This window comes from Urocampus carinirostris, chromosome 3 (assembly GCF_059441175.1).
Source record: "Urocampus carinirostris isolate Australia breed hairy pipefish chromosome 3, RoL_Ucar_1.0, whole genome shotgun sequence".
In the NCBI taxonomy this organism is placed as follows: Eukaryota; Metazoa; Chordata; class Actinopteri; order Syngnathiformes; family Syngnathidae; genus Urocampus; species Urocampus carinirostris.
This window is the reverse complement of record NC_142351.1, coordinates 13,569,437-13,596,775: the sequence shown is the minus strand read 5'-3', so window position 1 is coordinate 13,596,775 and position 27,339 is coordinate 13,569,437. Positions and strand designations below refer to the sequence as shown.

The 27,339-nt window shown below is 41.1% G+C and overlaps 2 protein-coding genes across 2 annotated transcripts in view; both read right to left on the bottom strand.

Moving 5' to 3' along the window:
* Positions 1-1,256: 1,256 nt before the first annotated feature.
* LOC148368740 (glycerol-3-phosphate dehydrogenase [NAD(+)], cytoplasmic) lies at positions 1,257-10,891 on the bottom strand. Its single transcript, XM_088330772.1, has 8 exons — positions 10,640-10,891; positions 8,222-8,399; positions 7,525-7,665; positions 6,151-6,289; positions 5,091-5,203; positions 2,617-2,853; positions 2,438-2,544; positions 1,257-2,354 (listed from the first exon to the last, which is right to left on the bottom strand). The coding sequence occupies exons 1-8, from the start codon at positions 10,681-10,683 to the stop codon at positions 2,258-2,260; spliced, it is 1,056 nt and encodes a 351-aa protein (XP_088186898.1). The 5' UTR covers positions 10,684-10,891; the 3' UTR covers positions 1,257-2,257.
* An 11,383-nt stretch (positions 10,892-22,274) lies between these two features.
* LOC148368738 (acid-sensing ion channel 1-like) overlaps positions 22,275-27,339 on the bottom strand; it is a 74,864-nt gene continuing 69,799 nt past the window's right edge. Inside the window, exon 10 of the mRNA XM_088330771.1 lies at positions 22,275-25,846. Within this exon, the coding sequence (XP_088186897.1) occupies positions 25,730-25,846 (117 nt within the window). The 3' untranslated portion in view covers positions 22,275-25,729. The remainder of the gene's footprint in view (positions 25,847-27,339) is intronic.

The window sequence follows — 27,339 nt, the reverse complement described above, 5'->3', positions numbered from 1 at the left end:
ACACCCCTGGTATAGACCTTAAAAATATGATGTTAGACGTCACATTCTGTTTTTTTTTCTATGCGGCACGCAAATCTCGAGTACCGTAGTCCTCCATCTTGATACCTGTGGTATATATCATCCCGTTCCTCCCAATTTTAAGATTTTTTTAAATACCAGCCTCGTATTTACCTTTAAATAAACATTGTGTATTATTTAACACCTTTTAGTGCTGACAAAAACTTCATTCATTTAAAAAAACAGCAAAAAAACATTTTTGAATAAGCAAAAATACGTAATAATTTTATATCTGCATTTACTGTCAAACTAATCACATTCAGTGTCATTGTTAGCTATGGGTGCCTAATCTCAGTTTTGGTTTAAGTATCATAGGCTGGCAGTAAATGTTAATTTTCTAAAGAACTAATGCAGTATTTAAAATGGCTTTTCTGCCTACAATTATTCCAGGTCTATATATTTTATTGGGAAAAGCAGTGTCTGAAATAACGTCTGCCCAGACGCCCGGAGAGTGCATCTTTTAGGTCGGGCGTACAATTGACAAAACGTCTCCGCCCGGGTGGCCGACAACTTTTTCATGGAAATTTTTTTTTTTTTTTTTCAAATCAAACGTTTGCTTTGTTCAGATTTCGAAACCTTCGTTCGGTTTGGCAAATAACTTCCGGACTTTCCCCAAGCGTTAATAAGGTCGCTCATTTGCATATCGTTTTCCAACGTAAACGCACAGAGAAGACGAGAAAAACGGATAAGTGGTTAGGAATCAAGCCAAAACCTCAGCCCCAGGTGAAATATTCAAAAGAAGCTGACCAAATTTATGACGCTACAAAACGTAAACGTACATTAAAAGCATCGTGGAAATTGGGAGTTCATGTGGCTTGTAGCAGACGACGCAAACATTGCATGAATGAAGAGTAAATACAGGTACATCCTGATGGCAGATGGAAAACAGCAATGTCATATACATGCAATGAATGTTATAAGTAGATTTATAATAGACTTAATTTTAAAGTGTTCTGTTATATATATTCTGATTATCAATCCTTAATACTTTGCAACAATGGTTTTTTTTGTGATTACTGTAGTCGTCTTATTGTGTTTCAAGTTGTGAAAAATGGGGCAGGCAACTTTTCAGAGTTGTCTGCCCTGGGGTCTGTTGACTTTTTGTCATGAGTTTCAGACACTGGTAAAAGCATTTAATTTTGGTCTCCACTTGTCCTACTTGGGTGCCGTTAGCATCTTGGAATTAGGAGAATCCCACCAATGTTTACATTGCCATTTATTAATGAGTAAAAAATATGACTAAGGCAGTAGTGTTAATGAATGGTAACATTTCAAAAACAAGTATTTGGTCTACACAAATATGCGCATCAGCCTTTACTTGCTTAAGGAACTGTATATTTGAAGGCACTTGCGTTTAGTATAAAAACAGTTGCCATGTGTAATTAATATACAGTACAGGATGAGAAATAGAGCAAAGACATGAAACAGGATTACATGATAATGAACTGATTCCTGGTCAGAGAGGTGTCTATTGGATGGCATTATGTTCCTCTCTTATGTCCTAAGTTCTTTGAGAACTTGCCCTTTATATGGCCATATTTAAATATGAATGCTTGCTTTAGTTTACATGTCAAGGACAGTCTCAGACTAACTTCAGCAATCACCGTTTTAAGCCTTAAACAAGACCACCTAGGGGGAATTAAAATCGTAGGGAAGGAAAGTTTTCCATGCTTCAGCGAGATTTCATTGTATTAAAACGGTATTAACTGATCGTCACGGTCAAGTGGTTGATTTCAAATCGTTATGCAACGTCTCCATGGAGTGAGTGACACAAGAGGGCGCCTAGGTGCTTCCCAGCTGGATAGCAGGGTTGGGTAGGGTTACTTTAACTGGATTACTTTCAATAACTTTTGGATTACTCCAATACCAAATATGCTAATAAAAGACAAAAAAACTAAATATGAATAAAATGATGACTCACAACACGTGGTAAGCTTTCTCTCCTGGCTTTGATCTCTGGCAAAACTAACATAAAATGCGACAAACAAAATGAAAATGAATCCAAACAGCTTGCCAACATCATTTTTGCCGTTAGCGTATTTGGTATTGGAGTAATCCAAAAGTCATTGAAAGTAATCAAGTTAAAGTAACCCTACCCAACCCTGCTGGGTAGTGACAGGTCGCCTCCTGTTTCGGATGAGTAACAAAAGACTGAGTAACGTTCTTCATGCAGAAGGCACTTGGTCCGTTTTTTGGCGCTTTACATGTGTTCAGGGTGGTTTTGCAAACAGCTGATGAACTCCGTGACAGGATGGCCCTGGTAGCAGATCTTATAGACAGCGTCGAATAATGGGAACCTGGTGGAGTGAAGTTGCAGTGAGTCCCAAAAAAAACACAATACAATTGGTTCTTCTAGGTCGGGTTTGAGTTTTAAACTTACTTGTCGACCAAGTTTTTATGCTTGAGGATGAGGTAAACCTCAGCCGCCGTTGCCGGGCCTTGCAGTTTTTGCCCGTTAAGCATCTCCTTCTCCAGCTCTTCAATGGACTGACCAAGAGTAAAGGTGAGAACGACACTATATTAAAAACTGGAAGTCTGAAACACATTCCTCTCGCTTACCTTTCCGGTTTTTGCAAAGGCCTCGGCTACCTTCCGATTGCGGCCACCGTAGCATGTAGTTATGAGGTCGGCCACGCCGCAGCTCTCCAGGAACGTCGCCGAGGACACGGGTCCAGCAGTGCAAAAAATCCGGGCGAAGGCGATCATCTCCATCAGACCCAACCGGATCACGGCCGCTTTTGTGTTGTCCCCGTAACCCAGGCCGTCACAGAAACCTGCCCCCACGGCAACAATGTTCTAAAACATATAGAAGGAACACGATAGTAAACTTCCTTTGCATTAAAATTGTAAAATGATCGACATTGCAATAATATTGAATGATTACGTTTTTTTCCGTTCCTTATAAATACAAAGTTACAATGAATTTGAAACTAACAACTGTGAAATAATTGAAAAAAAAAAAAAAGGGCTGATGGGAAAAAGCTGGAGCTAATCTTGGGCACGCCCCCTGATGGTCTAAACGCTTTTCACAACAATTATTTCATGAAACCAAATTGTGACAGTATTACATGTAAAAAGCTCAGGAGGTAGAGCACTCGTCTTGGGGTCAAGAGCTCGCAGGTTCGATTCCTGGCTCCTCCGTGTCCTTGGGCAAGACACTGAATCCCTAATGCCCCCCCCAATAAGCAGGTAGGCTCCCTATTGGTGTGTGAATGGTTAAGTGTATTGCACAGTGCAGTGTTCTCGTTTGCCCGAGACCCTGCTTCGTAGACGCATCATTTTTGCTGGGGACGCATAGAGTCAAATCAACGTGCTTCCCCAGTACGCATAGAGTCAAATCAACGTGCGTCCCCAGGACGCAAGTTTTTTGACACAAAATTGACATTATTACCCGATTACTTTTATTTTTAACAAAGGTTTACCGCACTTCAAACTTTTCGTCAGGCAGATCCACCATTGTTGTTTAGGTCTGGCGGTTCGAGTTTTCGTCTGCACTCCGATCTCGGCAAATGAGATCTCGTTGCTTCGAGATTACGTCATTGTGTTGGTGGTTGTCGTTGAGGGAAGGTGAAAATCAACGCAAAATTGGTAATTTCTTCAGTGTCAGTAATAAGTCGAAACTAATGCAGAAAGTGATAACGGCAATAATTCCGTCACGAAAAAACGGCGGAGAAATTCTTCGGAAGATCGCTAGGAAAACACGTATGTTGACGAAAGAAATAAACAAAATAATACTCCCAAGCAAGATAAGGACTTTTCTGCCAAAATGGACTTAATTTTATTCCTGGTTACGCTATGAGGAGGATGATAATGGATTGGACCTTGAGAAGGCATTACAACTGTGGCGTGACAGCAAACCATGTAGAATATATGAAAAGTGATAACTGCTTTGTATTACCAATTAACTGTGATGATTAAAACTGAATGAATATATAGACTAATATTTCAGCAATACTATTTTGTATAATTTACAATATTGTGAACTGAAAAATCTAAAGCGATAACTGCTTTGTATTACCAATTAACTTTGATGATTAAAACTGAATGACAATATAGATTAATATAATTATTTCAGCAATTTTATTTTGTATAATGTACAATATCGTTGTGAACTGAAAAATCTTGAAGCGATAACTGATTTGTATTACCAATAAACTGTGATGATTAAAACTGAATGAATATATAGATTTATATTAAATAATTGTCGCCGATTTACAATTTCAACCTCGATAACAAAAAATTTTGGGGACCCATAGATCTCTGTTGGGACCCATAGATTTTTGAGCATGCAAGTCCCCGGGACCCATCATGAACACTGACATTGTAAAGCGCTTTGGGAGGTCTTCATTGACTTGAAAATCGCTATATAAATGCAAACCATTTACATCATTGTTGAATATTTTCAATTCAAATTCACCAACAGTCACACCTCTGTTGTATGAGGAAAAGCAAAATAAAAACACAAAAATCAACGTATGAATTCATATTATAATTTCTGACCACACACAATGACAATTTTGAAAGGGATTTAACGTTTTCCTTAAAGGTACAATGCGTAATATTAGTCACTTTATGATGTAGTGCAACCAAAAACGAATGCAAAAATGCACAAGGGAAAAATACAAACTACAGACTCAAAGTTAACAACCCAGGCTAATTTAGTTCGCTGTTTTTTGCCTAGACAATTATGTTTGCTCCCTTTAGGTAAGGCTGGTGTTATGTAAAATGCATGCTAATTTCTTGGCCTCTGGGTATTTTTAAAAATGTGTTTTTAATGATAGCTCATGCATTTTTGCTTTTAAATCCATATTGTTTTTTAATGAATTTACTTTTTACAACTAAGAGGCACTAAATGATACTGTCCCTTTAATATAATTATTATCTTGTGATATCACAGGATCAAAAAGCAGACAGTAAAATACAAACAAAACGCAATAAAAAATGGAAAATAACAATATTTTTAAATAATCCATTTTTGGGGGATTGTTAATAGTTTGGCCCGTTTTGGTAACCATTTTTCGAAGAAGGCTCACCTTTAAAGCGCCACAGATTTCCACCACATCATGCTCTTGCACAACTGTCACACGGAAGTTTTTGGTTTGCATGAGTTCCTTAAGAAGAGCCCCGTGCTTTTCATTTTTACATCCTGCAAAATAAAAAAAATACTCTTAATAGCGTTTTTGACATACGATTCATAATTTGTACCAGCAACTTTGATCAACTCTTACGACTGCGCTAATAATGATATAGCAGTCAATAACTAAACCCCTTTGCAACAAAGGTGAGTACACCCAAAAGTGAAAGTTCCTATAGTTTATGGTCCGAGTACTTCCAGACATCTTCAATCTCTGCAGCAATGCTGACTACATTCCTGCCCCCATCTTCTTTAGATAGCATTTGGATGTGAAGCCGTGCGCGATCACTCAGCTTCTTTGGACATCCAACACAAGCTCTGTTGTGAGTGCATCCTGATTTTTTTTTAAAACGCAGGAGGATCTTGGCTACTGTACTGAAGCTCAACTACAGGGTGTTGGCAATCGCCTTTTAGCCTTGGGCACCCTTATGTAGTGCCACTATACATTGTTTTTAAGGTCCCTAGAGAGTTCCTTGCCATGGTGTGTCATATTGGGAGTTTCAGTGACCAGTATGACAGTGTACTTCAAATTGAACACACCTTACAAGCAGTGCTTTGCTTGGACATATAGGGGTGTAGTGCCTTACGGTTGTACTCACTTTTGTAGCTAAGGTTTTTAGTTATTGATGGCTAAATTTTGAGTTTTTTTAAGGGGAAAAATAAATTTACTTATTTTCATTATGTCGAAGCAATGTTTCTTCAGGGTTATTCTATTAAACATTACAATGAAATTTCTGAAGAAATGTGAGGGGTGAACTCATTGTTTTAACATACTGTATAACAGTCAAATGCAATAAAAGTAGACCGATCTATGTGCTTTTTTTTTATGTGACAAAAATACCCAAACTACTGAATTTGGGAATTGAACAGTAGTTGTGTGCACCAAGGAGGAGCAATAGGAAACAAGGTAGGCCAAGACATTAAAAAAAGCCCTTTTGTTGCGAAAAATCGAGACTAACCAATGGTGGTCTCACAAAACTTTTCGTCGGCCACTTCGTTGGCAATGTTCGCCCCCATCAGCACACTCATCGCAATACCGAGCTTCCCCTGGATCACATCCGAAATCAGTTTAAGTCCATTGGGCCCCTCATCAACACCCTGCAAAAAAAACAGAAAATACAAAACTGAGTACCGTAAATTCTGGACTATAAGCCGCTACTTTTTTCCCAAACGTTCAACCCTGCGGCTTATTCAGTGATGCGGCCAATTTATGTAATTTCTAACAGCCGCCAGCGGCGCTCGAGTACAAAAGGTAAGATTCAGACCGGTGGAATATATGCGCCGAGGAAGACTGCAACTTCTTAGCTTGTGCACAAATTAATTTAGCGTAGAAATATCCTCACCATGCAAATTGCAAAAAGAAAGGCACATGACGCAGCTTTCAAGCTAAATGCAATCGAACAGTCCGAAAAAGAAGGAAACAGCTACTGCACGTAAACTTTACTTTGCGAGCGTGTTTTTGAATAAGGGAGCGTGGGACGACGCCAACATGACATAGTCTCTTTCCCAAACTGGGGAAGACGACTTTGATGACGTCAGTTATAAGGAGGAAGATGAGGACGGTTTACCGTGATTTTTACAAGCACAGTATGTTTCTTTAACAGACCCGTTTACTGTGTTGCGAGCGTGTTGCTAGTAGCGTTTTGCTACCCTTCACAGGCAAGGTTTGGGATGAAAGTTATAATAATATTATTAAAGCTTTGAAAACTCTCTCGGTGTACCGTCTTTCTTTGTAAATATGTGTAACCATGTATAATATGTATTTGCAACTGTATATTTTTGTAATGTATTTATTATAGAGACTTATTCTGAAATGAATCAAAAAGAAGGGCCGAAAACAACGGGGGCTGACGGGAAGTGGAGTAAAGGTGAGACGTGTTTGTGGACGCAGCGGACAATAGTGGATATATATTTTTCCCACCCTTACCTTTGGAAATATAAGTTTTTTTTCCTTGGATTATTTTCAACGGGACCCGGACTCTGCAGGTTTGCATCAAACCTTAAGTACCGGTATCATTTTCTGTTCATTTTGCTGGCTGTGGTTTTTGGACTGTGTACTTTATATTCAGTTACAATCGCGGGACTCAAAGTCGGGTTCGGGTTAAATTTGTGATTGTGTTACATGTTTTAATGTGGGCGCATGCGGCTTATATACAGGTGCGCCTTGTGCAAGTACAAAAGCGGTTGTCCTCTTAAAATGTGATGGGTGCGGCTTATAATCAGGTGCGCTCTATAGTCCGGAATTGACGGTATATGTTACCCCACTGTGGTAACAATGGTTTCACACTACTGTAAGAGTTTCAATTCCATTCCAAACAGGGCAAAAGTCAAACCTTGATGAGAGAAATTCCTAGTGCATCGCTCTTTATTTTGCCCTCCATGGAATCACAGGCCTTCCCAATAAACTGGTGTGGGATGACAAACACCAGAATGTCTGCATCTCGAGATGCCTCCACCAGGTCTGGAACCGCCACCTGATGGGAATTTTACAGCATGAAAGGAAGAACAATATAAAGTACACTTCAACATTTATTGAAGATTCGCGACCATGATTTATGAACGGAGGCATATTCGCCATCCATTGCAAAAGCTTTCCACAACAATGGGGCCCGAATGGAGAACACTCTCGAACCTGCGGTTTTCTTCTTGGCTCTTGTCCGTAACTTCCGTATTTTCTGGCTGAAATCCTCATCGCAGCTCATTTTGTCAGCATTTGGACTGTATTTCAAACGGTCTGTTTCTTACTTTCACCATTTTCATCACAGAATAAAACAAAAACGCCAATACGCAATTCAGACCTCTTCTCCCTCCCTTTTTTATTTTTTTATTTAGTTAACACTGCACAAGATATACTGACTATACTCCTGCCCCTATCTTTCACAGCATGAAAGGAAGAACGATTTAAACTACACTTCAAAATCTATTGAAGATTCACGACCATGATTGTTATAAACGGAGGCATATTCGCCATCCATAGCAAAACATGCAATGTGACATGAAATGTGTTAAAAAAAATCAGGATTGTCTTACCACATTTGCAGGTAGCTTGTGCCCGGGAAGGTATTTCACATTCTCATGGTCAGTGTTGATAATTTCAGTCAGTTTGCGGCCATCTACCATCTCTTCAAACACCCACATTTTCACTGTGTTGTCAAATTTGGAATTCCGGGCGGCATTGGCACCGACTATCTTGGCAATGGCAGAGCCCCTGTGTTGTTCATAATGGAGTTAGCTCTTGAATGTAATCCAAAATATGTCACAGTTGTGTGAAAGACCCTCAATTTTGCAATCCAATAGGTATGATACTGTGTGTTTCCATATACTATCTACACCAGGGGTGTCAAACTCATTTTAACTCGGGGGGCCACACGATAGAACGAACATTCTGTCGGAGGCCGGACTAGTAGATTAAAGAGAAAGAAAAAGCGAGATAAAGAAATAAGAGGAAGAGGGAGGGAAAAGAAGAGAGGGCGGGACAAAAAGAGAGAGGGAGAGAGCGTGACACACAAAAGAGATAAAAGAGAAGTCGTGAGAGAGGGGGAAAGAAAGGGAGAGGAAGAAAGAAATCCAAAGAGAAAAACAAAGACAGAAGGAGAAAAAAGAGAAAGGAAAGCGCAAAGGGTAGGAAGAAAGAAAGAGAAAGAGACAAAGCAACAAAGGAAGAGAAAAAGAGAGAGAGAGAGAGACAGAGAGAGAGAGAGAATTAATTGTGAAATACCGGTAGGGTTGGGTAAGGTTACTTTAACTTGATGACTTTCAATTACTTTTGGATTACTCCAATACCAAATATGCTAATAAAAGACAAAAAGAAACTAAATATGAATAAAATTATGACTCACAACACGTGGTAAGATTTCTCTCCTGGCTTTGATCTCTGGCAAAACTAACATAAAATGCGACAGAAACAAAATGAAAATAAATCCAAACAGCTTGCCAACATCATTTTTGCCGTTCCATGTATTCCGTTACTGCACAAAATTTAGTAATTTTATTCATATTTAGTTTTTTTTTGTCTTTTATTAGCATATTTGATATTGGAGTAATCAAAAAGTAATTGAAAGTAATCAAGTTAAAGTAACCCTACCCAACCCTGAATGTATATAAACTCCAGCAGTGGTTCTTAACTGGTTTGACTTCAGGACCCTCCAGCTAAGTACGAGACCCGAACCAACACAACAACACATTTTCACTTCTCGAATTTATTGTATAATAATTGTCCAATGAAAACCAGAGAAAGTATAATATAATATAATTGAATCCAGTTAAAGTAACCCTACCCAACCCTGGGTGTGAATCTCTCATGTTGACGTTTTTCCTTGCTGGCATGTTGGTTTCAGATCAGGGGAATGTGTAATAGAGACATTTGCAGTCTTTTGTGATCAAGGGCTATACAAATAAATGCGACTACAATAAGAGGAAAAAAAAAAATCAAAATATTTGTCCTTTTATGGCTCTTTGAGTCAAAAAGGTCCCCTAACCCAGTCATGGATGGAGAAATCAGGTGCTTTGCAGATAAATTCGAACAAACAGCATATTAGATAGCAGAACGGCGGCGCAGTGGTTAGCGCTTGTGCGGCACAGTTCATGTCATGGGAACCTGTCGTGGGTTCAAATCCAGCTCCAGACTTCCTGTGCGGAGTTTGTATGTTCTCCCCGTGCTTGCGTGGGTTTCCTCCGGGCACTCCGGTCTCCTCCCACGTTCCAAAAACATGCATTTCAGGTGAATTGGCCGGTGAATGAGCGAATGAGTTGTCTGTCCCTGTGTGCCCTGCGATTGGCTGGCAACCAGTTCAGGGTGTCCCCTGCCCACTGCTTTTTGTTTAAAAGGAAGAGTGAAAAAAAGCTCGGCTCATTGTGAATTACTGGCAGAATTGGGTAGGGTTACTTTAACTGGATTACTTTCAATTACTTTTGGACTACTCCAATACCAAATATGCCAATAAAAGACAAAAGAAACTAAAGATGAATAAAATTGTGACTCACAACACGTGGTAAGCTTTCTCTCCTGGCTTTGATCTCTTTGAAACCAACATAAAATGCGACAGAAACAAAATGAAAATAAATCCAAACAGCTTGCCAACATCATTTTTGCCGTTCCATCTATTCCGTTACTCCCCAAGCCTGCACAAAATTTGGTAACTTTATTCCTATTTAGTTTCTTTTGTCTTTTATTAGCATATTTGGTATTGGAGTAACCCAAAAGTCATTGAAATTAATCCAGTTAATTAACCCTATCCAACCCTAATTACCGGTAAGTAAGACACAACGCCTAGCGAAGCGAAAGCAGCTGTTTTTAGCTAACGGTTGACACTTGCAGACACCAACAAGCGCTGATGCTAATTTAGCTAACAAAAGCAGAAAAGAGTCCCGAGTGGACATTTTCCAAGTGCAATGTGTCCTTTGCATGCTTCCTCACTCGCTCTGTAACACTTTGGAACGTTTACTTGCCAATTTCCAGATCCGACGATGCAGACTTTCTTCGCAGCGGCCATGCTGAAAAAAAAGCAGATCGATGAGTGCGGGGATTGTTATGCAAGGATCCAGCGGCTGCCCGCTTGGAATCGTGGACTGAGTGACGCGAGGGTCTTCGCGTTATTGGCCGGAGCGAGGGGAGACTCCGATCCGCCCATTGCGGTCCAACTACCAACCCGGATCGGTTCCGTCACTCATTTATGGACTGGACTTAAGGTTAGTGGGCTCAAAGTGACTCGGGTGAGCTCTCTCTCTCTCTCTCTCTCTCTCTCTCTCTCTCTCTCTCTCTCTCTCTCTCTCTCTCTCTCTCTCTCTCTCTCTCTCTCTCTCTCTCTCTCTCTCTCTCTCTCTCTCTCTCTCTCTCTCTCTCTCTCTCTCTCTCTCTCTCTCTCTCTCTCTCTCTCTCTCTCTCTCCCCTACTATCTCAATCTCAGACTAGCTTCCTCTCTCTCCACCCTCTCTCTCTCTCCATCTCGACCTCTCTCCTACTATCTCTCTCTTTCCCTCCTACTATCTTAGTCTCAGAATAGCTTCCTCTGTCTCTCTCTCACTCTCTCTCTCTCTCCTACTATCTTACTCTTTCTCTCCTACTATCTCAATCTCAGACTGGCTTCCTCTCTCTCCACCCTCTCTCTCTCTCCTTCTCGACCTCTCTCCTACTATCTCTCTCTTTCCCTCCTACTATCTTAGTCTCAGACTAGCTTCCTCTCTCTCTCTTTGTCTCTCTCTCTGTCTCTCTCTCTCTCTCTCTCTCGACCTCTCTCCTACTATCTTACTCTTTCCCTCCTACTATCTCAATCTCAGACTGGCTTCCTCTCTCTCCACCCTCTCTCTCTCTCCTTCTCGACCTCTCTCCTACTATCTCTCTCTTTCCCTCCTACTATCTTAGTCTCAGACTAGCTTCCTCTCTCTCTCTCTGTCTCTCTCTATGTCTCTCTCTCTCTCTCTCTCTCTCTCTCTCTCTCGACCTCTCTCCTACTATCTTACTCTTTCGCTCCTACTATCTCAATCTCAGACTGGCTTCCTCTCTCTCCACCCCTCTCTCTCTCTCCTTCTCAACCTCTCTCCTACTATCTCTCTCCCTCCTACTATCTTAGTCTCAGACTAGCTTCCTCTCTCTCTGTCTCTCTTTTTCTCTCTCTCTCTCTATGCCCCCCGTTCTGTCTCACTCTGTCCCCCCTCGCTCTCTGTCCCGCTCTCTCTCCTTCTCTCTCTCTCTCTGTCTCTCTGACTCTCTTTCTTTCTCTCTCTTTCTCTCTCTCTCCCTTTCCTACCATCTTTCTCTCTCTCTACCCACCTCTCTCTCTCTCTCTCTCTCTCTCTCTCTCCCTCTCTCGCGCTCTCTTTTCTTTCTCTCCTACTACCTTTCTCTCTCTCCTACTATATTTCTCTCTGACTAGCTTCCTCTCTCTCCACCATCTCTCATTCTCTCTCTGTCTCCCTGTCTTTCTCACCATCTCTCTCTCTCTCTCTCTCTCTCTCTCTCTCTCTCTCTCTCTCTCTCTCTCTCTCTCTCTCTCTCTCTCTCTCTCTCTCTCTCTCACTTTCTCTCTCCCTAACTCCCTCTCTCTTTCTCTTTCTCTTTCTCTGACTCTGTCTCACTCTCCCCCCCTCTATCTCTCTCTCTCACACTCTCTCCTATTTTCTCCTTTTCTTTCACTGGATCTCTCTCATGCTATCTCTCTCACCCCACCCTCCCTCTTTCTCTCTCTCTCTCTATCCCCTCTGGCTCTCTATCCCCCCCTCTCTCTGTCTCACTCTCTCTCCATGTCGACCTCTCTCCTCTCTTTCTTTCTCTCTCTCCTACTATCTTAGTCTCAGACTAGCTTCCTCTCTCTCCACCCTCTCTCTCACTCCTTCTCGACCTCTCTCCTACTATCTCTCTCTCTCTCTCTCTCCTACGATCTTAGTCTCAGACTAGCTTCCTCTCTCCACCCTCTCTCTCTCTCTCTCTGTCTCTCTCCCTCCCTCCCCTACTATCTTTCTCTCTCTCTACCCCACCGCTCTCTCTCTCTCTCTCTCTCTCTCTCTCCACGTTTTTCTGTCTTAGTCAGCCCTTTTCCTATAAAAACCCTAATGTGTATAATGCTAAATAAACAACTATTGTCAAGTCTCCCCAGACTTTGTGGAGTGTGGACACTCAATATATTCCAGACATCTTCTATTTAGAACTCATAGTCATAGCTTCAGTCGGTAATTGCTGGTTTTATTTTAACAGTTTGCTTTCCTTTTACAAGACTTTCTCAATTATATTTGACTTCTCTTTCTATTTGGATCTCAATGGAAGTAGACCGTTCATCTAACAATACTTCCAATATACTTAAAGCGTTATAAGACTTAAAAAGTGGTCGGCGGCGCCCTCTGTTGGCTGCGGCTGCATCGGCTCGCTACAACGGGTCAGGTGCAATCGACATTTCGTTCTGTGTACATTGTTACACAGAATGACAATACAAGGAAATTATTATTATTATTATTCTTATTATAAATAAGAATAATGATGGTAAATAACATCACAACCCCTAAAATAATTGACACAGTTTTACTCTTGGCAACTCTTTTGCAACGGTGGATAGCACACACAAGCAAACAGCCTTTCAGGGTCATTAAGGAGACAGTGTATAGTTAACCATTGACATCGTCCCTCCTTGTAGTTAGTATCTCTTCTGTGATGAGATTTCCTGCAAAGAAAAACATCTGTTCTTGAAATAACACTTTAAAGTATATACATTGATATTGTTGTCTGCTAGTAACTGAAATGGAAGGAAGTTGGAGTGAGTATTTTCTTTATACCAGCGGTTCTCAGTGTTTACCTCTGAAAAGTGATAAGTCCCGGGGACTCGCATGCTCAAAAATCTATGGGTCCCAACAGAGATGTATGGGTCCCCAAAATTTAGTGTTATCGAGGTTGAAATTGTAAATCGGTGACAAATATATAATATAAATCTATATATTCATTCAGTTTTAATCATCAAATCATTAATTAATTTTCTGCATCAAATTATTGGTTCAAGCCTCGGCCGAGTCATACCTATGACTTAAACATTGGTACCCGTTGCCTCCCTGCTTGGCGTTCAGCATTAGGGGTTGGAATTGGGGGGTTTGGTCACCTAATGATTCCCAACACCTCAGTTGGGTTGAGCGAGGGGGCTGGGAATCCCCTCCTCTAAATCAATCTCCTAAAAAGAGTCAGAAATGACTCTAGCCACCTCCCACTAGGGGGATATGGCTGTGGTATATATATATATATATATATATATATATAATATACCAATGCGGCTGCACCGACTCGCTACAACGGGTCAGGTGTATCGACATTTCGTTCTATGTACATTGTTACAAAGAATGACAATACAAAGGAAATTATTATTATTATTATTATTATTAATTAAAGGGATAACCACAAACCTGTATTTTGTCATTTCCTCCTTTTATACTTCCTTTTTTTCTTAACTTCTTTATACAACATCATAATTCGTAATATAATGCATCAAAGCAAGTGAGCCGTTTGAGAGCAGGCTTTCTTGAATGAGTTGAGCCGAAAAAGCCGGTTCTTTAAAAAGAGACGGACTTTTCACCACACAACTCGAGATCGGCGTGCAGACGAAAACTCGAACCGCGAGACCAAAACAACATCTGCCGGATCTGCCTGACGAAAAGTTTGGAGTGCGGTAAATCTTTGTTTAAAAAAAAATGTAATCGGGTAATAATGACAATTTTGTGTCAAAAAAGTTGCGTCCTGGGGACGCACGTTGATTTGAGCAAAAATGATGGGTCTAGACGCAGGGACGCGGGCAAACGAGAACACTGGGTTCTCAACTTGTCTGCCTTGAGGACCCACCATTTCACCGAATGACAAGCTGCGACCCGAATAAGAAAACAAAAAACACTCCTCAAATTTATCAAATAAAAAGATTGTGCAGTTTAAAGCTGTGATAGTAGGATATATAGTAGGATATTTTTCTATTTCAAAAAAAAAAACCTGTCGGCAAAACATAGATGATTTCGAAGTTTGTCTTCTGAGGAATAGAGACTCTGCCTGACCAACGAACGAGTTAGGTTCCAAATGATCATTCGTAACGTATGTTGAATTTGTTTGTAAGTTGCTTCAGTGCTATATTTTGTATGTATAAGGTTTATACAAGTATTTAAGGCTTGTATAAGTAACCTGTATTGTTTTTTACTAAAAAAATAAACATTTAATAAAACAATATGTTCTATAAAAATAAATAAAGTTAAGTTTAACTTACTTTTAGAAGATGCGCTTCAAGAGGGCCTCCTCTGTGGTAAATAGAGGCCGAAAATAAGCATCCTGACCATTTTCTCAACCGCATCAAACTTTTTTATTCCACTTTCATTTTAAAAGAAACGGCTTGCCTCTTTTTACACTTTACACCAATGGTTCCCAAACTTTTGCAGGCTGGCATCCCCTACATAGGGCCTATAATTAGGGGATGGTGTGATACTAGTCTGTAGTTTGCAATAGTCTGTAGTCTGTGCAGCCCTTTGAGACTCATTGTGAATAAGGGCTATGCAAATAAAAATGACTTGACTTGACATAATGTTCAATGTTTGTCCGAGTGAGTAAAGGAGGCGGGGCTTAGCCATAGGTCAACTGAGACGGCGCCGATTGATTGAAGAGATTGAAGAGATTGAGCAGGGCATAATTGCCATCTACTGTATAATCGACACTCCATTTTCTCTTCTTTTTAGTATTAAGGTTTCTTCATTTTTCACATGTTGAGGTTTTTGAGTTTTTCCTTGCCCTCATGTAGGTTTTAGATCAGGGGATGGTGTAATAATAGTCTGTAGTTTGCAATAGTCTGTGGTCTGTGCAGCCCTTTGAGACTTCTTGGGATTAAGGGCTATCCAAATGAAGATGACTTGACTTTTATTTTGCCAGTGCAAAGGTCCGTAACCAACTTTTGGGTTCTGACTCACGAGTTAAAAAATACTGCCTTATACTATGTGTGTACGGAATACTATTGCCATGAAACGCTATGTTAAATTGTGGTAATTGCACATTCACAATGTACAATAAAGTGCTGTAATCGTGACAGAATTTATTAATATTAAGTGACAGCTGAGTCATATTAATTACTTTGAACATTTTAATGGAATTTTACAACAGATAATACTGATTTCATTTAGCGCCCAGCCAGGTTAAGCATTTTACTGTTTTGGGAGTAGTAGTGATTGTTTTTTAGGATTCCATTAAAAGTCACAAGACGTAACACCCAAAACTTCAACCGACTTTCACAAAAGAGGACCTTGTTGTGTAAGACTTGAACAAGAGACTCGTGAAGGAACTTTTAAGTACACATTCAGCAGTCTGCTCTTGTTAAGGGTTTCAAAGTCAATCTGCTTAGTTGAGAAGAACGACGTTTAAATCTCGCATTTTATTTTTTGACTGAATGGAATACCGTATTTCCGCACTATAAGGCGCACCTAAAAGCCTTTATTTTTTTCAAAAGCTGACCATGCGCCTTATAATACAGTGCGCCTTATTTATGGATCAATATTAATTCGCAAAGTCTTGAAACTAATGCAGCAGCCGCCGACTAGATTTTCCCCTGAACGCCAGTAGACCGCGGTGTATGCTGGGATTTATTTACCGGCGTTTCATTGGCTAACCAATGTGTCAATCATCATTTGAATCGATCACTATTGGCTAAAGTTATTCGGAGGTAAAGGGGGCGGATCCTTTTATCATTTACAGGCTTGTATAGGCTAAGGGGCAAAATAAAGCCTGCAATTGGCCAAAAAAGATGTGTCAATCATCAGTTGAGTCGATCACTATTGGCTAAAGTTATTCGGAGGTAAAAAGGGCGGATCCTTTTTATCATTTACAGGCTGGCATAGGCTAAAGCGGCAAAAAAAAGCCTGCAATTGGCCGAAAAAGATGAATGTGAATAGCAAGTGTGGTTGTCTACGGCATAGAGGAAACATGTTAAACCATTCTGTATTTGTAAATATTTTATTCTCCTGGATTTACTACACTCACGGATATAAGAGGACCTTGGTTGCACATTATTATTGAACACAACGACTTCGGTGAGCTACTCCGGCTATATATTTTCCCAGTATCTTGTTTCAGACTGAACTTGATGTTTCTGTGATAAGCGGTGCAGATAATGGATGGAATGGAGTGTCTATTTTTGAATTAAACTCCAATTCCAAGTGTTTATTGTCATATGCACAGTAAAGTTGCGAGCGAAAAAGAAAATAGAAACTAAGGAATGGTTGGCATTTCTTGAATCCCAAGACTTTAACCTTCCGAATGATATTTGGAACGATGCATTTGAGTGACATCGTACGGACACCGCATCCGCACGTGTCTACGACACTTATTTGCTTCTTTGCAAGCTTTCGGAATGTTAAAGGGGTAATAAGTTTGACTGAACTATCTGACTGTTTTGTCCACGTTCCCATTGTAGCGCCTTATAATCCGGTGCGTCTTATGTATGTCAAATATAGGGCCAAAAACTATTTTTTCGTGGTGCGCCCTATAACCCGGTGCGCCTTATAGTGCGGAAAATACGCTACTTACGATAATGATTGTATGATTTCTTCATTCGTAACTTCTTCGGTCATTTATAATATATTCATATATGTCGTTGTAAACAATTAACTAATTTATTCATTTTTAATTATTTGACATCGTGATGCATTAATTTACCGTAAATTAAGGACTATAAGCCGCTACTTTTTTCCCAAACGTTCAACCCTGCGGCTTATTCAGTGATGCGGCCAATTTATGTAATCGTTCTAACAGCCGCCAGCGCCGCTCCAGTTCAAGGCACATGACGCAGCTTACAAGCTCAACCAATCGAGCAGTCCGATAAAGAAGGAAACAGAGCTACTGCGCGCAAACTTTACCTTGCGAGCGTGTTGCTAGCGTGGTTTTGAATATGGGAGCGTGGGACGACGTCTATATGACAAAGCCTCTTTCCCATACTAAAGGAGGACAACTTTGATGACGTCAATTATAGGGAGGATGATGAGAACGATTTACCGTGATTTCTACATGTACGGTATGTTTTTTTTCAACAGACCCGTTAACAGTTTTGCGAGCGTGTTGTTAGTAGCGTTTTGATACCCTTCACAGGCACGGTTTGGGATGAAAGTTAATATTATTATTAAAGCTTTGAAAACTCTCTCGGTGTATTTATTTGTATTTACTTTGGACACTTATTCTGATAAGCTCTGACCAATTAAAAAGAAGGGGCGTAACAGACGCGGGGGATGACGGGACGTGGGGAAATGTAAAGGTGAGTGTTTGTGGACACGGCAGACAATAGTGAATATAAATTTTTCCCACCCTTACCTTTGGAAATATACACTTTTTTTCCTTGGATTACTTTTAACGGGACCCAGACTCTGCAGGTCTGCCTCAAAAGTACCGGTATCATTTTCCGTTCATTTTGCCGGCTGTGGATTTTGAACTGTGAACTTTATGTTCAGTCAAAATCGCGGGACTCAAAATAGGGTTTGGGTTAATTTTGTGATTGTGTTACATATTTTAATGTGGGCGCATGCGGCTTATATACAGGTGCGGCTTGTGTAAGTACAATGGCGGTTATCCTCCTTAAATGTGGTGGGTGCGGCTTATAATCAGGTGCGCTCTATAGTCCGGAATTCACGGTATTCAGTCGTTGTTATTCAGCTTCTCCATGATTTCAGTTGTGTTTTATTCAGTATCCAGAAGCAGCCTTCAACGATGTCATATTAGTCCTTGTTAGAGCCGGGTGTACAAAGAATCCTGTTTGGGAATTTTCCACTTCAGCTATTTGTTTAGGTTTTGTTTTGACTCAGACCAAACTACAGGGCCCCCGGAGTTTTGTAACCAAAGCCGGCCCACATAGCTACGGAGGAGGATTTTGAATGAACTCTTATGATACGTTTATATACGGAAGAAATTCAGCTATAGAGTATGTGTCATGATTACTGATGTGACTGAGCTGTGCCCGCTCTTTTGCCGCCAACCGCCGCGGATTCTGATTGGCTCCCTGTCACTGAACCCAGTCCTGTCAATCCCCTGTTGTCAGTCCGTCTGCAAACCTCAGTGTATACTAGGCAAGGTTTTTATCGACCCTGACTCCCACCTGTCCCGTTTTTGCTCCTGTCTGTCTCCGGCTACGACCCGTTTTGATCCTGACCATGTCTGCTCTCCCGTCCCGAGTCAAGAGAGAAAAACCCTGCCCGGTCGAACTTAATGATTGACGGGCCGGGTTCAGGCCCGGGTCCAAAATCTTACCTCTAATCCCCATACACCGGGGTCCCAAAGAACTCCACGGCACCTGTTAAGAATCCGACATAGATAGCAGATGTTTCCTGTTTGTTCATCTTTCCTCATAATTACAAGATCTTTTATTCGACATCTAGCATATCAGACTGGGTTTTCCACCTAACCGAGAAAGTAGTAAGAGGAGATTATTTGCGATAGCGCCATTATGTCATTGCAATTGTTGGGGAATTAGGGAAAATTCCCGAAATGGTAAAACTCACATCATCTGGTACAATGTTAGGGTTACGTTGAACGTGGCCAAATAGATGAATGAATCCACGAGTAAGGTTGGATAGTGCAAGTGACTGATACATGAGCCAGTGTTGTGCCGAAAATTTTACCCCCCCGGCAATGTTCCCTGTAATTTTCCACGGGTCTGAGCGTTCACACAAAGTCGGTGAGCAAAGCTTGAAACAACAGTGAGCAACCGTAATCCCAAGTGTGGCAACTAAGTCATTATCAAACATGCTTAGAGGGAACACTGCCCCCCAGTATGAAATTTACCCCTAGGCGACCCTCCTTCTCCAGGCCAACATACGTTTCCACAAGGTCATGAACCTTTTGTATGTTTGGCTAATGTGCTAATCACTGCACTGCAGAAACATGTTTACCTTGCAGAGATCACTTTTGAGCAAGTTAAAGATATTGACTCTAGTGACTTGACGCCTTAGCCTATCTTCTGTACTTTGGTCTCCCATTTTATCCGTTTAGAATCTGGCAGTTCATTTTACCGTATGTGAGCTTTACAGTTTTAGCACATAACAGTTTTTATTACATGCAATATTTGTGACTCACCATTGCCCGCTTTTTTGGCACCAACTGCCGCTGGTTCTGATTGGCTCCCTGTCAATATTTGAACCCAGTCATGTCAATCCCCTGTTGTCAGTCCGTCTGCTAACCTCAGTGTATACTAGGCAAGCCTTTTTCGACCCTGACTCCCACCTGTCCCGTTTTTACTCCCATCTGTCTCCGGCCATGACCCGTTGTGATCCTGACCACGTCTACTCTCCCGTTCCGGCTTACGACTCATTTCCGTTCCCGACGACGTTTTGCTCTCCTGTCCTGGCTATCGACCCGTTTTTTGTCTCTGACACCGCCATCGCTCGCTACAGAAAATCCACTTCCGTGTTCGGATCACATTCCGAGTACGAGAGCGACCTGCTTCCCGCGCCCAGCGACCACCGGATTGTGGGCGCAGCCTTTCCTCTTCCCTTCAATAAAACTTGTGAGAAACGTAACGCAATTGGGTCCTGTTTCCGTTCTGGTCCTGACAATATTCTGTTTTGAGTCGCCGGTTAATCGCAATAAAACAGCTTGTTTACTTAATAATAATAATAATAATAATTTCCTTGTATTGTCATTCTGTGTAACAATGTACACAGAACGAAATGTCGATTGCACCTGACCCGTTGTAGCGAGCCGATGCAGCCGCAGCCAACAGAGGGCGCCGCCGACCACTTTTTAAGTCTTAGGAATGACTCGGCCGGGGCGCGAACCCGAACCTCCCAGTCTCAAAACGGGCGCCTTACCATCTAGGCTACTGATTGGTAAGAAAAGGCGGAGTCATTATTGATATTTAGGTGGAGGTTTGGGGGTGGGCATTTCATGCAGGGCAATATTTTCATTATTTTCAACCTGCTCAAAAGCGATTTCTACATAGTATACAAGCTGCAAATGTTCTAGGGTTTACTGTTCCATTCCCCCCAAAATTAAGTCGTTCTAGTGAAGTTTGCGCTAGGGCGGACCATTTTTTGGCACAATGTTGGCCCTTAGGAAAATCTCCCATTCCTCCCCAATTAGTCATGGAGTAAATTTAAAAATGTAATTAACATTTCAAAACTGCATTGCCCACTTACAAATATGAAAGTAATTGTCAGCAATTTTGGCTTTGCACTTGTGAATTCCCAAATCCATTTTCTGTAGTTCATTTCTGCCCAGAATATTCTGTAAAGAAACCTCAAAGGAACTGTCAAAACCAGAATGGAAACAGGACCCAGTTGCGTTACGTTTCTCAACAGTTTTATCGAAGGAAAGAGGAAGGGCTGCGCCCACGATCCGGTGAGGAACGGAAAAACGGGTCGGTAGAGCAAGGCGTGGTCGGGGTCTGAAACGAGTCGTAAGCCAGAACGTTGTCGGGGGACAAAAAGAGGTCGTAAGCCGGGAAAGGAGAGCAGATGTGGTCAGGATCAAAACGGGTGGAAGCCGGAGACGGACGGGAGCAAAACCGGGACAGGTTGGAGTCAGGGTCGAAAAAGGCTTGCTTAGTATGTACTGAGGTTCGCAGACGGACTAACAACAGGGGACTGACAGGACTGGGTTTGAGTCGGGACAGGGAGCCAATCAGAGCCCGTGACGGTTGGCGCCAAATGAGCGGGCACAGGTGAGTCACATCAGTAATCATGAGAGGAACTGCTTTTTTTTCAGCTTTTATTTTAACTGATTGTAACACGATAGGTGTTGCAACATAAATATAAGTTAACATGCTTTGGAAGAAAAATGATTTCCTCTTCAGTATTTGGACATCTTTTTTTGACAAACAGCTCATTCAATGAGTATGGCAGCAACTGCCAAGAATGTTGGGTTAGAAATCTTTTTTGACAAAGGGTCTACTATAAAACCTTGGGGAAACCAGGAGGCTCTCTGAAAGCCTGTGGAACTGAATTTTGCTTTCCCAAAACTGTGTTTAGTCACAGTTACTTCGTGTTTTATCAAGGGGATTAATTACTTTTCCCCATGGGGCCAGATAGGACTAGATTTTTTTTTAAATTTAGAAATTTAATTAACATTTCAAAACTGCATTTTGGGGCAGCACGGCAGCGCAGTGGTTAGCGCTTGTGTGGCACAGTTCATGTCATGGGAACCTGTCGTGGGTTCAAATCCAGCTCCAGACTTCCTGTGCGGAGTTTGTATGTTCTCCCCGTGCTTGCGTGGGTTTCCTCCGGGCACTCCGGTTTCCTCCCACATTCCAAAAAACATGCATTTCAGGTGAATTGGCCGGTCTAAATTGTCCCTAGGTGTGAATGAGCGAGCGAGTGAGTTGTCTGTCCCCGTGTGCCCTGCGATTGGCTGGCAACCAGTTCAGGGTGTCCCCTGCCCACTGCCTGGAGATGGCTGGGATGGGCTCCAGCCCCCCGCGACCCTAATGAGGATAAGCGGTACGGCTAATGAGATGAGATGAGATGAGAAAACTGCATTTTGTATTTCCTTGGGTTGTCTCTGTGTGATATTAAAATTTGTTTGTGAGTGATAAATATGCAAATACCTTTTCACAGCACTGTATAACAAATAATGACACAGAACACTGGTTTTGAATAAAATCTCAAGTTTTATATTTAATAAAAGATTCTTGATTCTTAATCACATTGATTCATTTACGAAGAGATTAAAAGATCTGAACAACAACAACCAAAACGACTCACCCTGTCCAATAAAAGCAATGGCATGCATCTCTGAGTTTTAAGAATTACTTACAAGAAAAAAATAATCTATAAAGCCAACAAAGTACATCTTATCTACCCTGGAGAGCCCAAAAAACCCTATTATTCTTCGGAAAATGATGGCCCGTGAATTGATTCTCCAGGGTTAAAAACAATTTCCCATTTCGAGATCTACACTTTTCTTTGGACAAGGACGATGTGAAAGATTTCATGCTTTTAACACGGCAAAACATAACTGAGCTCTGTAATTGCATGATACAATTTCAGAAGCTTTGACCAATGACACAAAACTTTAACGTTAAGCTTGGTTTCGGTATCGTTTACATATGCCATTCCAAAGAAAACCGACAAGAAAATCAAGTACAGTAGTATACAATTTTCACTATGCTAAAACATTGCTAATAACTACCCATCAAAACTTCAGTATTGACATTTCTTGTTTTAATATCAATTGATGACACAATTTATGGCGATGACTTACCGTAAATTTCGGACTATGAGCCGCTAATTTTTCCCTAAACTTTCAACCCTGCGGCTTATTCAGTGATGCGACCAATTTTTGTAATTTTTCTAACGGCCGCCAGCGGCGCTCGGTTACAAAAGGTAATATTTAGACCGGTGGAATATATGCGCCGAGGAAGACTGCAACTTTTTAACTTGTGCACAAATTAAATTAGCGTAAACATACCCTCATCATGCAAAACGCGAAAAGAAAGGCACATGACGCAGCTTTCAAGCTAAAAGCAATCGAGCAGTCTGATAAAGAAGGAGCGAGCGTGTTGCTAGCGTGTTTTGGAATAAGGGAGCGTGGGACGACGTCTATATGACAAAGTTTCTTTCCGACACTGAGGAAGACGACTTTGATGGCTTCAGTTCCAAGGAGGAAGATGAGGACAGTTTACCGTGATTTTTACAGGTACGGTATGTTTTTTTTAACAGACCCGTTTACTGTGTTGCGAGCGTGTTGCTAGCGTGTTGCTACCATTAACTGCCCGGATGAAAGTTATATTATTATTATTAAAGCTTTGAAAACTCTCTCGGTGTACCGTCTTTCTTTGTAAACATGTGTAACCATGTATAATCTGTATTTGCAACTGTATATTTTTGTAATGTATTTATTTGTATTTATTTTGGACACTTATTCTAATATGTTTTGGCCGGAAGAATTAAAAAGAAGGGACGTAACAAACGCGGGGGCTGACGGGAAGTGGGGATTGGTAAAGGTGAGTGTTTGTGGACACGGCGGACAATAGTGGATATATATTTTTCCCACCCTTACCTTTGGAAATATACACTTTTTTCTTTGGATTACTTTCAACGGGACCCGGACTCTGCCGGTCTGCATCATACTTTAAGTACCTGTATCATTTTCCATTCACTTTGCCGGCTGAGATTATTGGACTTTATTGTTCAAACCTCACATTGTTAATTTGCTGTTAATACTGTCAATATAATTGTTCAAACCAAAAACCAAAAAGAAGTATATTCAGTTACAATCGTGGGACTTAAAGTCGGGTTTGTGTTAATTTTGTGTCTGTGTTACATTTTTTTAATGTGGGCGCATGCGGCTTATATACAGGTGCGGCTCGTGTAAGTACAAAATCGGTTTTCCTCTTTAAATGTGGTGGGTGCGGCTTATAATCAGGTGCGCTCTACAGTCCGGAATTTACGGTATATGTAACACACTCAAAGAATGTCGCAACTCAGAGACAGTTTAAAACAGGCACTGCTGGAGACGACGTGTACTCCTTGGATTTCCACGGCAGCCTTTGGCACAAGCATTGCACAACGACAAACACACGTTAATGCTATCAGTAGACAACCTCATATGCAGGTGAGCTGTTCATTGACGGCGTTTGAGAACGAGTGCTAAATGCCACGCGAGCCCTCTGATGTAACATTCGGCAACTGAACACAACCGCAATCTGCAGTTGAATGTGTCGGATGTTCTTTATGGATTGTAGGGACGGAAATCTACAAATACAGAGTGTGTTGTTCCAGGCATAAAATGACATTTTTGAACTGCTGTTGCGGTTTCGTAAATTATACATTTCAGCAATGGCATTAACACTCACAAGCAATGTTCCCTGTAATTTTCCACGGGTCTGAGCGTTCACACAAAGTCTGTGAGCAACGCTTGAAACAACAGTGAGCAACAGCAATCCCAAGTGTGGCAACTAAGTCATTAGTAGTATGATACACAACTGTATTTAATCACATTTTTTAGTGGAAGTACATGGTTGGTAACAAGATTGACTTGGTATGATTGGAAATGATTTGAATGCAACACAAACTTTTTCTTCTTTTTCCCTGTTTTTTTCCTATTTTTTTTTTTAATTCTTTTAAAAAAATCTCATTGTGTTTATTTTTTCCAAGCTGTTACTTTTTCTTTCATCTGTATTTACTTTTTTTCCCTTTGTTTCTTTCTTTTCTTTTTTTCTGGCTTTTTTTCTGAATATTTCCCTCTTTTTTCCCTTCCTTTGGTTTTTTTTTTCTCAGCTTTTCACTACTTTTTCATTTTGGTATTTTTTTCTTTTTTGTTCTATTCCCCCTTCCTTTAAGTCATTTTGTGTATGATTTTACATAATATTTGGTCATATAGGGATGAAATAAGCAAAAACAACCTGAAGAGCCGTTTAGGACCCGAAAGTGAGCCGAGCCGAAGAAGCCGGTTCTCTACTAACTTTACTCAACTTCATTCTACTTCGACTCGACTTCAAAATACCGCATTTAGGACACAACGTCAGGGGAACCCTTCATGCACTGTAACTTTGACTTAATTCACTTCTTAATTAACAATTTCGAGCCCTGATTTTTGTGAGCTGGCTAGATTTTCTTGTGCGCTGAGAATGTCCGGGCAGCCTAGAGGGAACATTGCTCACAAGTCTTTACAATTGCTGCCATACAATCATTGGATTTTTACTCTATTTCCTACACATTGTACTTGATTTTATTTCACGCTCAGCGGAGTCACCTGCACCCGCAGTCACCCTGCACAATGAGGTAGAATACCGTGAGATGTTTTAACAACGGACGAGTGCCCAAATATTGTCTGGAGTGGCATTGACAAAAAAAGCGGTAAGAAAAGTTGACCATAGTGACATGCAAGTCCTCATCGTTAAAAGTAACCAATGTTAAAAATACATTTTGATGGTTTACGACGTTGGTTTTGCGTCCGTGTAAAAGACCCGTCCAAGACTTTGCCATACGGTTCTTCAAAGTCAATTTTACAGTGCCGCCATCCGAGAGTGTCTCTCTGTTTGAGTCAGCCACAAGTTCAAAGTTTCTTTACTTTCACGCTGGCCTCCAGTACCGAACACATTTCGTAGAGAAGCTCCACCAGAACTAATGGAAGTTAGTGACATGACACTTGACATCGTCGAGGCTCAGCACAGTACCCTGATCACTGTTGTTGTGTTTGTGCTTTTTATCAGAGCATCGACAGAGCTTGTACTTTATCACCTGGGAAGATAAAAACAGAATGGTCAGTGGTTAAAAATGAAACATTTGTGAAAGTGAAATGAAATGAAATGATCTGCATTTATATAGCGCTTTTCAAGTCAATGACTTCCCAAAGCGCTTTACAATGTGCTCCACATTTCCCAATAGCGGCCTTGCAGCCATGTAAGGCGCTAACCTGCTTTTTGGGGGTATTAGGGGTTCAGTGTCTTACCCAAGGACACTTCGACATGTAACACGGACGAGATGGGATTGGAACTGGGATCCCTTGATCCCAAGACGAGCGCTCTACCTCCTGAGCTACTGCCGCCCTAGTCTGCTTGTCTGGCTAAAAGGTTTGACTTTTGTTACATTGGAGCGTAATTTTCCTGATACAGTGGAACCTCGGTTTTCGAAAGACTCACAGTTCGAACGAATCGGAGTCCGAACCAAAAATTTGAGAAATTCTTGCTTCGTAGTTCGAACAAAAATCGGAGTTCGAACGCCTACGCGAGGGTGGGATGCTGAGCGGCGTACGGGTGATGAAAGTACGTAAGTCGCAAAACCACGTTAAGTATTCCGCGATACAGCTATGGCTAACTGAAGTGCAGTGGTACCGTCTAGGGGTGGATGTTTCACATCACGTTTTTTTTACTCAGGTGCAATTGCATCTCCACTACACTAGGGGACGTCCGAGATTAAACAAATGTGTAGCAAATAGGTCGAGTTACAGAATTTCGTCGAACGCCATCACCCCGATAAAGCTGCAGCCGGCAGAGTCATCAATGACTTTAACGACACTGTCATGAACAACTTCCAAAAAGTGCTAAAAAGAAGGCAGAAGCAAGTGTCATTGGATAGATATTTTAAGAGAAAAGAACATCCTGTAGCCGAGTCATCCGTAGCAAAGAGATTTGAACGTGTGAGCACCCCTCAGACAGAAGAGCTCCCCGAAGTTTTTATGGAAGGGGACTCTCCTTCCAAAAAATAATTTTCCTTCCTCCTCCATCCCTCTCCACCGTCCACCTGCGCCTTCTGCTGACCACCACAAAGGTAAAAAATCCTATTCATAATTCTTTTCTTTATCCTTTTTTTTAATTTTTACACGTTCATGTTAGCGTAATTTTTCGTACGGAAGATTACGATAACGCGGATGTACGATTAGCCTGGGTTACATTTATGTTTATGTTATTTGTGTCTTAAAGGTTAACAAAGGTAAACATTCAGGGTGTTGGAACGGATTAAAACGATTTACATTATTTGTAATGGGGAAAATGATTTCGGTGTTCGAACTAATCGCTTTTCGAACAGGGTTCTGGAACGGATTTTGGTCGAGAACCGAGGTTCCACTGTATATCAAGATTACCAGTGTATTTTGGTTATTGAGGCTGAACTACATGTTATCAAGAAGTTGTAAATTCTTGGTAATGTACCATTGATTCTCCATTTGAAGACAAATGTATTCATTTACTCATCCCTGGTGTTCCAGCCGTTTTCAATTATCAGGTTTTTTTTTA